At 36.8% G+C, this 12,958-nt stretch overlaps 2 protein-coding genes across 6 annotated transcripts; one reads left to right on the top strand and one right to left on the bottom strand.

Moving 5' to 3' along the window:
* Positions 1-2,534: 2,534 nt before the first annotated feature.
* LOC130989381 (protein KINESIN LIGHT CHAIN-RELATED 2-like) lies at positions 2,535-6,576 on the top strand. Its single transcript, XM_057913344.1, has 3 exons — positions 2,535-3,047; positions 3,520-5,607; positions 6,034-6,576. The coding sequence occupies exons 2-3, from the start codon at positions 3,587-3,589 to the stop codon at positions 6,242-6,244; spliced, it is 2,232 nt and encodes a 743-aa protein (XP_057769327.1). The 5' UTR covers positions 2,535-3,047; positions 3,520-3,586; the 3' UTR covers positions 6,245-6,576.
* A 1,203-nt stretch (positions 6,577-7,779) lies between these two features.
* LOC130989387 (L-aspartate oxidase 2-a, chloroplastic-like) lies at positions 7,780-12,459 on the bottom strand. 5 transcript variants are annotated; one of them, XM_057913362.1, is made up of 9 exons: positions 12,308-12,459; positions 12,053-12,221; positions 11,505-11,650; positions 10,578-10,932; positions 10,052-10,294; positions 9,807-9,863; positions 9,618-9,698; positions 9,240-9,301; positions 7,780-8,980 (listed from the first exon to the last, which is right to left on the bottom strand). In XM_057913362.1, exons 3-9 carry the CDS (start codon positions 11,636-11,638, stop codon positions 7,981-7,983), a joined length of 1,932 nt encoding a protein of 643 aa, XP_057769345.1. In that variant the 5' UTR covers positions 11,639-11,650; positions 12,053-12,221; positions 12,308-12,459; the 3' UTR covers positions 7,780-7,980. The 5 variants fall into 5 exon arrangements, with proteins under 5 accessions (XP_057769345.1, XP_057769342.1, XP_057769344.1 ...); XM_057913359.1 differs by having other exon boundaries at positions 10,578-11,000; positions 11,505-11,647; positions 11,993-12,221; positions 12,308-12,453; XM_057913361.1 differs by having other exon boundaries at positions 12,053-12,459.
* Between the last annotated feature and the right edge of the window lie 499 nt (positions 12,460-12,958).

Raw genomic sequence — 12,958 nt, 5'->3', positions numbered from 1 at the left:
AATAACATATATTATGGTCAAAATAGATTTGAAATAAAAAATATTATAGAAGTCATAAGTCTCAAATTATTCTGTTATCTATCATTAATCTTTTGAATTAGTTTCATTTGTTTTTTATCATTTATTTGATATATATATTGTATATATTACTATACTAATAATATTGAATGTTGGCAGCAAATATTTCACAGTTTTATTAAAACTGTATACCTGATGTTTCTTATTATACATCTTATAATAGATAGACGTAATGAAACATGCTCCAACTTTTAATTTTTATATTTTTTGTTATTTTATTTCTAGCAAAAGAGAGAAAGACAAAAATATTCAAGAACATTTTTATTCCATATTTTTTCGTTTGCTAATGTAATGAATAAAGATAAGACAACAAACTATTGAAAAACGAAAAAAGGAAAATAAGATATATAGTAACTTAATTAGGTTGCCAACTTTCTAATGGAATCAAAATAGTATTTTCTTTGTCCTTATAAGTAGTACCTACTTTTAAATGGTACGAGTTTTAATAAAATAATTGAATATGTTGTGAGTGGAGTAAGAGTCTTATTTTATTGTGAGTGAAAATTTACCAAAAATAGACTGTATACATTTCATAAGGACAGAGATAATATTTAATATAAGTATAACTATAACATATGCATGCACCAAGAAAAAATAATTATTACGTATATATATGCCATAAAATAATATAATTTTTTTTATTGTCTAGCTAATTAGTGAATGATTGAACTACTTAAATATTTAATTAATTGCAACTTACAAATAATTCATTCATAATTATATAATTTTGTATAATATAAAATTGAATTAAATTATTTCTTTAATACTTTATGTAATTAGCACAATTTTCATACATCGACAGAATAGTGATACTAATTATATAAACACATGCACAAACAGAGACTAACTAGAGCAGTTGTGAATACTTCACACAAAAATAAGAATATGGAATCAAATATTATACTTTCATAAAGGAAAAAAGAAAATATTATTTATATATTTGTGACTATTATGTAAACAATTGATTGATAAGAGATTTACATGATACCATGATTAAACAGATAGATAACTACTCCAAAAACGTCTTTTTTATCATACCACAAAAGAAATAAAACAATCAAGACTGCACATTATTATTGATAGCGCTAAAATGGTTGTTCTAAAAGCGTGTCATGATTTTACCATTTTGAATTGCACATTAATGATACACAGAACGCTTTTAATACCCGAGACCAAAGATTTTGGGTGGTTCGAGTCCCATGTGACTCGGCCTTTAAATTTATTTATTTAATATTATTAATTTATCAAAAATATATATATAGTTATGATTTTTCTAATTAAGTAAGTATATATTTGTGGGAGATTGTAAAGTTTCTGGTTAAAGTATATTTTAAAGATTATTCATGAAAGGTGCAACAATATAATTTCAATAACTATAAAACTATGTACTCCCTCCATTCAAACTTTTAGTATTCATATTTTTATTTTAGTCTGGTCATATTTTATTTCACATTTTAGTAGTCATTTTTATTTTTAATAAAAGTAGGTGTGATATTTACTATTCTTTAATTATTTTAATATTTATATAAAATGTGTGACTCTTATTCCACTCACAATACACAATCATTTTATTAAAATCCGTATCATTTTTAAATGGATACTAAAAATTTGAACGGAAAAAGTATTATATTTTTTTCAAAATGTACTCGCTTGCAATAACACCAAACATATGATTGTTTTCCCAAATATTAAATCATATTCAAATATGTCACCGAACAAGTTGATGATAAACAAGAATTATAAGATTGCATGATCATGTTGGTCCCCTTTTCCCATACAAAAAGGACAAATCGCAAAACTAATGTCATAATTACATGCTAAAATTGTCCCTTTTTCTTTAATTAAGGCTCACAAAATTAGTATCATTCAATCTTAAAATTGTAAATAAGTATGCCACGAGAAAAAATGATACGAACAAATCTTTATGGATTGAGATTCATTGTACCATGTTTAATGTATCACTTTTAATTTTATTTATTTTTTTATATATATTTTTCTCTTATTTTTAATTTTGTATGTTTTAATTTAATTTTGTGATTATTTAAGGTTTATTTCATCTAATTTGGGTATATGATTATTATTTTTATTTAATTTCACTTTTATTAATTAATAATGGGTTAGTAAATTTAAAATTATGGTATTTTAATTTATTTGAGACAAAAATTAAATATAATTCATAATATTATAACAAATTTTATTTTTATAAAAAATATTATTAAAATAATAGATATTATTATAAACTATAATAATATACATAAAATTATAGGACACTAAATTTCATCACGAATCTTTATACAAACACAAATATCCATTTTAAGAAACATCATGGTAGCGTGCCCAATTTAAAATAAAATGAAAAATCAAAATTTAATATATCCAGCTCAGCATAAAAAAAATACTATTCCGTTTATCATGGAACTTATTAGACAAATTTTCCCATAACAAAAAAAGAAAAGAAAAAGACAAGTCACAATAAAATAAATAAAAAATATGATAGAAGAGACCAAAATTAAACCGAAAAATACAAAAACGCAATTTCGGCGGTTGCCAACGGCGGAGGGCGGTGGCGGTGGCGGAAGATGATAAGTCCTCTTCAGCGTTGGAACATTTCAACTTCTTTGCTCCCACCTATACATACACACACACACACTATAATGTATAAATTTAAACTTGGAATTATCTACCTACATTTGTCAAAATTTCCAATCATTTGAATCTCAATCATCAGTATATAAATCTTTTATATAAACTGGATTCTCGATTATCCAATTCTGCCCCTCCCTTCGTCTTCAAACCAACCACCATTTCCGTTTCTCTTCATCTCCTCTGCCCATCAATCTATATATATATTTATACATAACGCATGTGTTAATATACATGAACAACAAACAATCAAGGGCAGAGACAGAAACGCACGCGCATTGCCAATCAATCAATCAATCCCTCCTTTGCGAAAATTAATTATTAAGGTACGATCATGTTAACTATTTTTCTAGTATTTTGTTTTTGTTTCGTGTTATGATTTTTCTGCATCATGCAAAATTTTTCAAATAATTTTGATGCATTTTTCTTGTGTTTTTCTCTGTTTTTTTGTTGTAGCATCTAAGAAGAAGATGATTCCTTTTGTTGTTGCGTCGCTTTTTGATGAAGGGAATGGATTTTTCGTTAGGTTCAAATTTTATGATTAGATTGATATATAATTCCCTAGATTTCTGGATAATAATATTTGTGTGGTGCAAAAGGGAAAAATGAAGGAAAAAAGGAAACATCTGATCTATAATGCATTAAAGAGAAGAATTTTGCTGTTACATTCCATTTTCAATGCATTTGATGAATTGGGATTTCGTTTTGACCTATCATTAGTGTTTCTGTATCGCTGCAATTTCCTAATGAATATCCCGTCAAAACTAACTGCAACTTGTAAATTTTAATCATCTATAGGAAATACCAAATTTAAAAAAAAAAAAAGGAAAATCCGAGTTGGAGTTGATTCTTGAATCGAGTCACAATGCCTGAGTTCAACGTGGAGGAATCAAACAGTGAGAGGTTCGCCAAGGAGCAGGAGGAGCAGCAGCATTATGTTCCTCGCAAGGAGATTTTTATGGAGAGGTCTCCTCGTAGCCCGCTGAGCACGCACAGCCCCCCAATGAGCTCAGCGAGCCGTGACAGCGACTCTCTCGACCTAGCCATTGATGGGGTGGTGGACAACACCATTGAGGACCTCTACAACAATGTGTGTGAGATGCAGAGCTCGGATCACTCTCCATCCAGGCGCAGCTACCTCTCGTATGGTGAGGAGTCGCGCATTGACTCTGAGCTGCATTTTCTTGCTGGAGGCGAGCATGGTGTGGTGGAGATGAAGAAGGAGCTAGTGAGTGGGAGTAATGGAGGAGGAGGGGGAGAGAGAGAGGGGAAGAAAGTAGTAGTCATGGATGACAGTTTTGGAGAGAGATTTAGGATCAATCCTGCCGGTTTCAGCTGTGGATCACCTACGGCACAGTCCCAGGTTAGGCGCCTCTCGTGCTTGGAGCTCCCTTCGGAGGCCTCCAAGAAGGCGACTCTGAGGAGCAAGACTCAAAACGGGAGGCCCCCGAACGGGAAGCAGCCTAACGCGAAGGGTGTTAAGAAATTGGGGACGGCTTCTTCTTTGAAGATTGAGAGGGGTAAAGTGCAGAGTGTGGCAGAGGAGAATGGTGGCGAGGCAAAGTTTCTTGGTCCGTATCTGCTGAAGCAGGCGAGGGACATGATAGCAACGGGGGTGAATCCTCAGAAGGCTCTAGATTCGGCTATGAGGGCTATGAAGTCCTTCGAGGCCTCTTCTTCAAGTGGGGAGAAGCCTGATCTAGACTACGTGATGTGTTTGCATGTTGTCTCCGCATTGTACTGCAGGCTCGGGAGGCACAATGAGGCCATCCCACTTCTTGAGAAGTCTATTGAGATTCCTGCGATGGATTTAGGCCAGAACCATGCTCTTGCTAAGTTTGCAGGGTGTATGCAGTTGGGGGATACCTATGCAATGCTGGGGCAGATCGAGAACTCGATTCTGCTCTACACTGCGGGGTTGGAGATCCAACGGCAGGTCTTGGGGGAGAACGATCCGAGGTTTGGTGAGACGTGTAGGTATCTGGCTGAGGCACATGTGCAAGCAATGCAATTTGATCAAGCGGAGAGGCTGTGCCGTATGGCGCTGGACATTCATAAGGTGAATGGATCAATAGCCTCGCCTGAGGAGGCGGCTGACAGGCGGCTCCTCGGCCTGATTTGTGACTCCAAAGGCGACTACGAAGGTGCACTTGAGCATTATGTGATTGCAAGCATGGCAATGGCTGCCAATGGCCAGAATGTGGATGTTGCAACCATTGATTGCAGCATTGGCGATGCGTATCTGTCTCTGCTACGTTATGATGAGGCCATATGCGCGTATCAGAAGGCACTCAGCACGTTCAAGGGCAGCAAAGGCGACAACCATCCGTCAGTGGCTTCGGTGTTTGTTCGTTTGGCTGATTTGTACAACAAGATTGGGAAATTCAGTGATTGCAAATCCTACTGTGAGAGTGCTCTCAAGATCTATGCCAAGCCAGCGCCAGGGAGCCCACCTGAGGAGATCGCGAGTGGTTTGGTGGATATATCCGCGATCTATGAGTCCTTGAACGAGCCTCAGCAGGCGCTTCAGCTGCTGCAGAGGGCCATAAGAGCTTATGGGAACGCACCTGGCCAGCAGAGCGTTGTTGCAGGAATCGAAGCTCAAATGGGAGTGCTGTACTACATCTTGGGAAGCTATGTTGAGTCTTACAATGCTTTAAAGAATGCTACAACCAAGTTTCGCCTCACTGGAGAGAAGAAGTCCGCTCTCTTTGGTATTGCTCTCAATCAGATGGGGCTTGCCGCTGTGCAGCTCTTCTCAATCAACGAGGCTGCTGATCTGTTTGAAGATGCTCGGGACATTCTCGAGTCTGAATGTGGGCCGTTCCATGCTGATACACTAGGAGTTTACAGCAATCTTGCAGGAACTTATGATGCCATGGGCAGGTATAGTCATGAAAACTCTTCAATAACTAACTTATATATGCCATAAAATAATGTTCATCTCATCCATTTTGATGCAAATTTCGATATCCATACATGAATTATGATAGATCAAAATGTGAATTGTGAGCTCAATATGTATAGCATGATTGTTTGATGCAATTGAAATCTTGAAATACTTTGTTTATACATGTGACATAATTATGTTTCTCTCATGCATATTTTGATATCCACACATGCAGGGTTGTGCTAAATTTGTTATAATGGATCAAAATTTTAATTTGAATATTTTTTGTGACATCAAAACATGAATGAAGTTTCTCTCACTCATATTTTGATATCCATAAATGAAGAGTGGTGCTAAATTTTTTATAATGAAACAAGATTTGATATTTGAAACTTTTTTGGGAACTCAAAATATGAATACAGAACCACTGATGCAATTGAAATCTTGGAGTACATTGTTGAGCTGAGGGAGGAGAGGCTTGGGACAGCGAATCCCGACGTGGAAGACGAGAAAGAGAGACTGGCTATACTATTGAAAGAAGCAGGAAGGGCCAGGACCAGAAAATCAAGATCATTGGAGACCTTGCTTGTCAAGAACGACGCTGTTCACGGAAGCATCATCGAGGTTTCCTAAAAACATGATTATCTTTTTGCTGATAGCTTTTCTGGTTTCCTTTTTCGCCTAATGTACATGTTGATACGAAAGGGTTTTAGTTGCTTTGTTTCCTTACGCCTTCTGGTTACAGGATCGACGTGTGAAATGAGAGTTTTGCCCGTTTTTTGGTTAAAAAATGTCGATATCACCGTAGATGTAGAGGGGCTTTTGAGATGTTGCTGTCCAGTGTGTTCTGTACATTTCCTTCCCCCACATCTGCAGGGGTGGGGGGGAAGCTGGATTTCTTTGTCACTTTCCATTTTATGTAACTTTGTGTTTTGATGAAGTAAAGATGGAATTTCATTTTCCTATTGTTGGTGCAACCACTAATGATAATAGACATTCAACTGCATTCTGTGATGGATCAAATCAAATAAATGTGCTTCTCCTTCTAGAAATTGGATTTGGATTAGCATTTGACGTGTCATCTTTGTGAGTGTGACATGGGACTTGTATTAGATGAGGATTTTGTAAGGGACGAGAACTGCTTAATCATTAGTATTATTAGGAGAAATTGGCTTGTTGCTGTCCCACCTGTTATGTGATATTGATGTACAAATTATCATTGATGCAAATGGATTAACAGATGTGGGAAGTGACAAAAGTATGGTGAAATTTATTAATTTTGGAGTTTTTGTTTTTGATTAATCTCACCTAATATAATATGGGCTCGTTTGGTACGGATGATTAGGACGTATAGTATACCTACGACTCCATAATATCTTGTTTAGTACAAAACACTTGGCCCTTTATAAATCAAAAGTTCAAAAGTATGATACTGATTTAAGTGATTATTTATACCACCTGTGAGGTGACATATATTACAAATTATAATTATAACCGTTAAAAATACATCATTTTTATATACAAATTGTACATAAAAGTGACATATTTTTGGCGAATAGATGGAATATTAGTTATATAGAGGATATCATACCAAATAACGGGTTGAATATAATAGAGAAATCCGACCCGAATGATTATTAATTACAATAATTATATGGTTAGATATTGGTCACATTGCGCATGGCAAATAGCTCATTGGACTGCCCAAACAAAAACAAATGGCCTAACATTTGCCAACAATTTTGCCTACTTGTCTTAAGTTGGGACAAAGACAAACAAAGTGTCTACATAAATAGTTTTGAGTTGACTTGTGTTTGGACAGGACTTTATGATGCAGTGTCCGCAAAATTTCCAAAATTATTACTCACCATTACACTAACGACACATATAGAAAAGCTTATATAATTTTGCGAATGCTTGTGAATTTAAATATATGAGAGATAACTGCGTATTTAGTATATTAAAATAAAGGGTAAATGTCAATTATTGTCTCAATCATTATAGAAAAATGCCTCAACGTAAATATAAATTATAGAAAAAAGTACCGACGCTTTAAAAAAAATCACATCTGTATCCCAAAAATTATTTCCGCCACCAAGCATCTAAGATTAACCAACCAAATTATAAATTCAATGAAAGCAGAGGAAAGAAAAGGGAAAAAAAATAAATAGCTAGTTAATTGGTGATCTTAAATAAAAGAAATTAATGACTGTATCATGTCTCTACAATAATTTCAAGTTGCTGCACAATAATCCAACCTTGCAATATCTTTTCTGTAACAAATGCAGGCCACCTGAAGTTTAGGCGGGAAAAATCGACAAATTCGAGTTTTATTTTTTTTCCTTTTCTTTTTCTAGTAATACATCTGGTTACCTGTGAAGTTGCCTTGAGCTCCATGAACTGCTTACCGGTGAAGATGGGAAGATGATAGTGGGCAACCTCAAGCTTTCCTCGACGTGGGGGTAGTCGACCATGTAGTGAAGGCCACGGCTTTCATGTCGCGCTAGAGCGCTGCTTAAAACGATTTTGGCACAGCAAAACAGATTCCTCATCTCACATGCCTCCAGCCCCACCATTGTAGGTTCCCAGCCATGCTGGAATAGGTAAGTCTCCCATTCCAGTTCCAGCTCTCCGATCCTCATCTCAGCAGTCTGCAGCCTCGTTGTTGATCTGACAATTCCCACGTACTTCCACATGATCGACTGCAGCTCTCTCCTCACTTCCCTTGTCTTGCGGGAGATGTTGCTCAGCACTGTCTTTCCGAGTGATTTTGGCATTGTAGGCCGGGCCCACGAATGTGAAGCTCCACGATCAACTCGTGAGCTCTTCATATGGTCGATTGAAGGTTGAACTGCCCTTCTTGCAAACACGAGGGCCTCCAGCAATGAATTGCTAGCAAGCCGGTTTGCCCCGTGCAGGCCAGTGCACGCAACCTCACCAGCCACGTAGAGGCCCCTGACGTTGGTTTCCCCTTGGAGCCCTGCACGAACTCCACCACACATGTAATGAGCTGCAGGAACAACGGGGATTGGTTGTCTGGTTATGTCTAGGCCATGCTTGAGACACTCTGCTGCTATATTGGGGAAGTGGGAGAGAATTTTTTCTTGGGGCTTGTGACTAATGTCGAGGAGCACATACTTCTCATTACGCTTCTTGAGCTGATCGTCTATGCTTCTGGCTACAACATCCCTTGGGGCTAGCTCCGCCCTCTCGTCATACATGGGCATGAACCTCTCCATGTCCAAGTTGTAGAGGATACCTCCATCTCCTCTCACAGCTTCAGTTATCAAAAAGGCATTTTGCCGGGCCTCTTTCGGCTTAACTGGAAGCCCTTCATCAGCCAAAGCAGTCGGGTGGAACTGCACAAATCTGGTAGTGAAGTAATGCATCATTGTAAGTTGACGACCAAAATTTTGGCAAATTAATCACCAGTGCAGCCAGTAACGAAAATTAATGTTCGGGGCATATATTAAGGAATACCATATGTGGAACATAAAAACTGCTCCACATGGATGTAACAAATTCGAGACTAATCATGTATTCTAATATGGCCAGATTGCAGAATCATTTTACACATTCAAGAAGAAAAGACACATTCATGAATGGTATCTATACTAGAATAGCTTACTCCATATTGGAAATTACAGCATCAGCTCGGTGAGCCATAGCAATTCCATCTCCAGTTGCAACCTACAAATACAATGAAAACAATTTGCGTTTGTCTGTATGTTGAGATAAATCACAATCAACATAGATATTATGTTTCTATAATTGATAAAAGTCCGTAATAAAGAGGCATATCGAAAATTTGGTTTATTGCTACTCTACTTTTTAGGTCCCCACATGCAACAGAAAAGCTTAATGATCATAGGCAATGTTGCAACTTACAAGACGAGATTATAACCGAAGAAAAAAAAATTATTCAGGCTGAAGGTGCTTCCTACTTGGAATTTTCATCTAGACATTATCCCTGAAAGTTTGAAAGAAAAAGAAGACGAAGTTTTACCTGAGGATTGGTAGTATTGGGATAGATATGTCCAGCTCCTCCTGATGCAAGTAGGGTTGCCTTCGAGATAAATCTTACCACCTAAATGTAGAAAACAAAGATAGAAATCATGAAATGACATACAGTCCTACATAAGCATTCTCTACAAGCATCACTAAAGAAAAAATGAATCAAAAATCAATTAGCTACCTCTTGTGTCTCTGTATTCAAAGTATCAACGCCGAGACAAACAGTGTCAGAACCATCCTGCAACCCAACAAGCATAGATATGTCATTACACTAAATATGGTATTACTCATCCCTTCATACATCAGAGCATCAGTTCTACAATATCTGCTAGTGCCAAATCAAATGGAAGCAACAATGGTATAGATGCCAAATTAAATAACTATTCACACATTTACACACACAGACAAGCACGAGGACCAAATTACCTGAGAAGTCAGCAAATCTATAGCAAAATGATGCTCAAACACAAATATATTAGGATCTTTTCGTACAGCTTCCAAGAGAGCCCTCTCTATCTCCCGGCCAGTCATATCTGCAGCATGTACAATCCTACAATGAGAATGCCCTCCCTCCCTTGCCAGGTGCAAATTCCCATCCTCCCCATGATCAAATGAAGCACCCATCGCAATCAATTCTCTGATTCTCTCAGGTCCTTCTGTACATACTACCTGCATGCATGATAAATCTTGTGAAAAAGACATCACAAGTCATTGATTTACAACAGCCTAAATCTAAAAAAGCAGCATAAAGTACTTTTATCTGTCACATGATGCCATCCATATAAGATGCCATCCATATATATGTGTTACATGATTATATTGATTGAAAACCCATAGCTTGGCATACCATAAGGAGGAAGGCGTTGTGTATACAGGCCTAGAGAGAATTTTCACCATTTTTACAGCCAATAAATTAGAAATAACGGATCACGAAAAAGCATTAATAACATACTCGGACAGTTTCCTCATCACATAGATAAGCGCCTGCAACAATTGTATCCCGCATGTGACTCTCCACTGAATCTGATGGGCACAACACAGCACTCACACCACCCTGTGCATAGTTGGTGTTGCTCTCATGTGGTTCAGCCTTGGTTATTACTGCAACAGTTCCAAGTTTTGCAACTTCAAGAGCATAGCGAAGGCCAGCAACTCCACTTCCAATAACAGCAAAATCAAAATACTTATTATGACTCTCTCTCAGGTACGATCTGATCACTGCTCTGCTTTGCTTGCAATCTTCCTTGATATGAGGATGGAAATAATTGATTTTGTTAATCCGCAAGCCTTTAGACACCCCACGACACCTGAGGTATGCATCATACATTACCAGATGCAGATAAGATAAAAGACCCAATTTCGTATTATCTTCTCGCTTCTAACGAACAAAAGTCATAAAAACATTCAAATTATAGCTAGGTGACTGGGGTCCCCTTTTTCAAAACCATACAAAGTAAAATTCAGCAATTGTAGGAGTTAGCCAAAAACAAGAAGTGCCGCTCCCTGTAGATATAAATTGGTTAAAATGGGGACTAGAGTGATCAATCAACAAAAATGGAATGAAGTTTGCATCGATGTGGCAAGAGAAGGCATCCTCTAGTGGTTACTCATAAACAACCTCTAATGATCGAAATTTCTGGAGGAAAAGTACTATTTGGTGTTTGCCTACACTAAAATCAATATAAAAAATCTGACCATAAAAGAATATTGTTTATGTCCAGAAAAGGAGAAAACTTCATAGCCAACAGAAGGATCTTACCACATCTTACAGAATCACACCGTCAATTTTCAAACTTTTTATCTAACAAGCTAGAAACCAGGGTAAAATCCATATGACTATAATAAGGCATAAATTGTATGACTATTTGGCATGACATACCAAGAAAGCTCCTTCTGCATGCACAACGGCACGGCTAAATTGCGAACAGAATAAGCCCGTCTGCTGCCATGTCCCCTGAAAAAGGCCTCTTGAAAATGTAGCTGACCGCTCCCGGAAGCTACACTTGTAGCCATTCAAATATCCTGCTAAATAAGATTTGCCAATTCATTTTATCAGCCACATACAAAACAAAACTAAACTTACTGTAAAAAAATTGTGAAGATTTGTACAAGTAATGCAGTAAACATCTATTGGGATTTTGAATCATGATATTGCTCCAGGTGATAGAATGATGTAAGAATTGCCTAAAACGCTTGTAAACTTGAGTTTTCTCGTCTGATTTTTCCAACCTTAAACATTCAAAATTCACAGAAAGCAGCTAGTGAAAACTCGAAATCGCAAACACGCATTTTCTGGGGAGCGGATCGCTAAAACACCCACATACACATAGAAACCAGATATTTTCCGGTCGAAATTCGAAATCTAACCAATAACATGCAGAATTGTAAACGGAAACTCCAAAAACAAATCCAGAAAATCGCGCATACAATTGATCTGCTGAGCCCGAAGCCGATGCGCACCAACGCGAACGAACGCAAAAATGAGGATGAGATTCGAGGTGTGGGCCTGAATTCCTCAGCAAATCAGTGAAGAATCCGGAGCGAAGAAGCGCGAATTCCGAACAATCTGTGTATCTCAATATCTATGCACAACGATCTGCGCATACATGCGTATTAAAAAAGAAATGGAAACCGCAGCAGAGGAAAAAGCAAAAAAAAGGAGATGGAAATGGAGGGGCCGACAGTTCCGAGGCGCCACAGCTGAGTGCGTGTGTGTGTGCAATAGTTCAAGATTGAAGAAGCTTCGTTGAACTTCGCGCCATTAATCCCTACACTTGTAATCCTTCGCTGCTGCTCGCTCTCTCTCTATTTTTTATTTTTATCTCAATACTTATGGTTATTGTTTTTTGTACTCCACCCTTTTATAAAAATATGTACTCCCTCCATCCCATGAATCTTGACACGTTTTCCTTTTTGAGACATCTTATGAATTTTGACACGTTTCTATTTTGGGTAATAATTATTACATTCTCTCTTATTTTATCACTTTTATTACTCTCTCCCCTGCTTTATCACTTTTATTACCTTCTCTCTCCTACTTTATCACTTTTATATTTTATTAACTACACACTTAAAACACTAATCTACAATTTTTTAGAGGATGTTTGACTAAGCTTATAAGCTCCTCAAAACAGCTTATAAGCTGTTTAAGAGCTTATAAGCTCCTTCAAAGTGTTTGGCAAAATAAGCTCATCAACAGCTTATAAGTTCCAAGAGCTTATAAGCTCCTCAAAAAATAAGTTCGTCTACCCCAACTTATTTTTTTATAATCTCATATGCAACAATCTTTTTACAAATATTTTTCAACTATAATTTATTATTTCCATCATATAA

The sequence above is a fragment of the Salvia miltiorrhiza genome, chromosome 6 (assembly GCF_028751815.1).
Source record: "Salvia miltiorrhiza cultivar Shanhuang (shh) chromosome 6, IMPLAD_Smil_shh, whole genome shotgun sequence".
Taxonomy (NCBI): domain Eukaryota; kingdom Viridiplantae; phylum Streptophyta; class Magnoliopsida; order Lamiales; family Lamiaceae; genus Salvia; species Salvia miltiorrhiza.
The sequence above is the reverse complement of the archived record's forward strand: the minus strand, read 5'-3'. Positions and strand labels throughout refer to the sequence as shown.

Coding starts and splice junctions, on each gene's coding strand:
- LOC130989387 (XM_057913358.1), bottom strand. CDS start 12,050: ATGCGCGATTTTCTGGATTTGTTTTTGGAGTTTCCGTTTACAATTCTG. Junction 11,001..11,504: donor ATGCAGAAGGAGCTTTCTTG/GTATGTCATGCC, acceptor GTTCGTTAGAAG/CGAGAAGATAATACGAAATT. Junction 9,699..9,806: donor TGAATACAGAGACACAAGAG/GTAGCTAATTGA, acceptor TTCTACATTTAG/GTGGTAAGATTTATCTCGAA.
- LOC130989381 (XM_057913344.1), top strand. CDS start 3,587: ATGCCTGAGTTCAACGTGGAGGAATCAAACAGTGAGAGGTTCGCCAAG. Junction 5,608..6,033: donor ACTTATGATGCCATGGGCAG/GTATAGTCATGA, acceptor ATATGAATACAG/AACCACTGATGCAATTGAAA.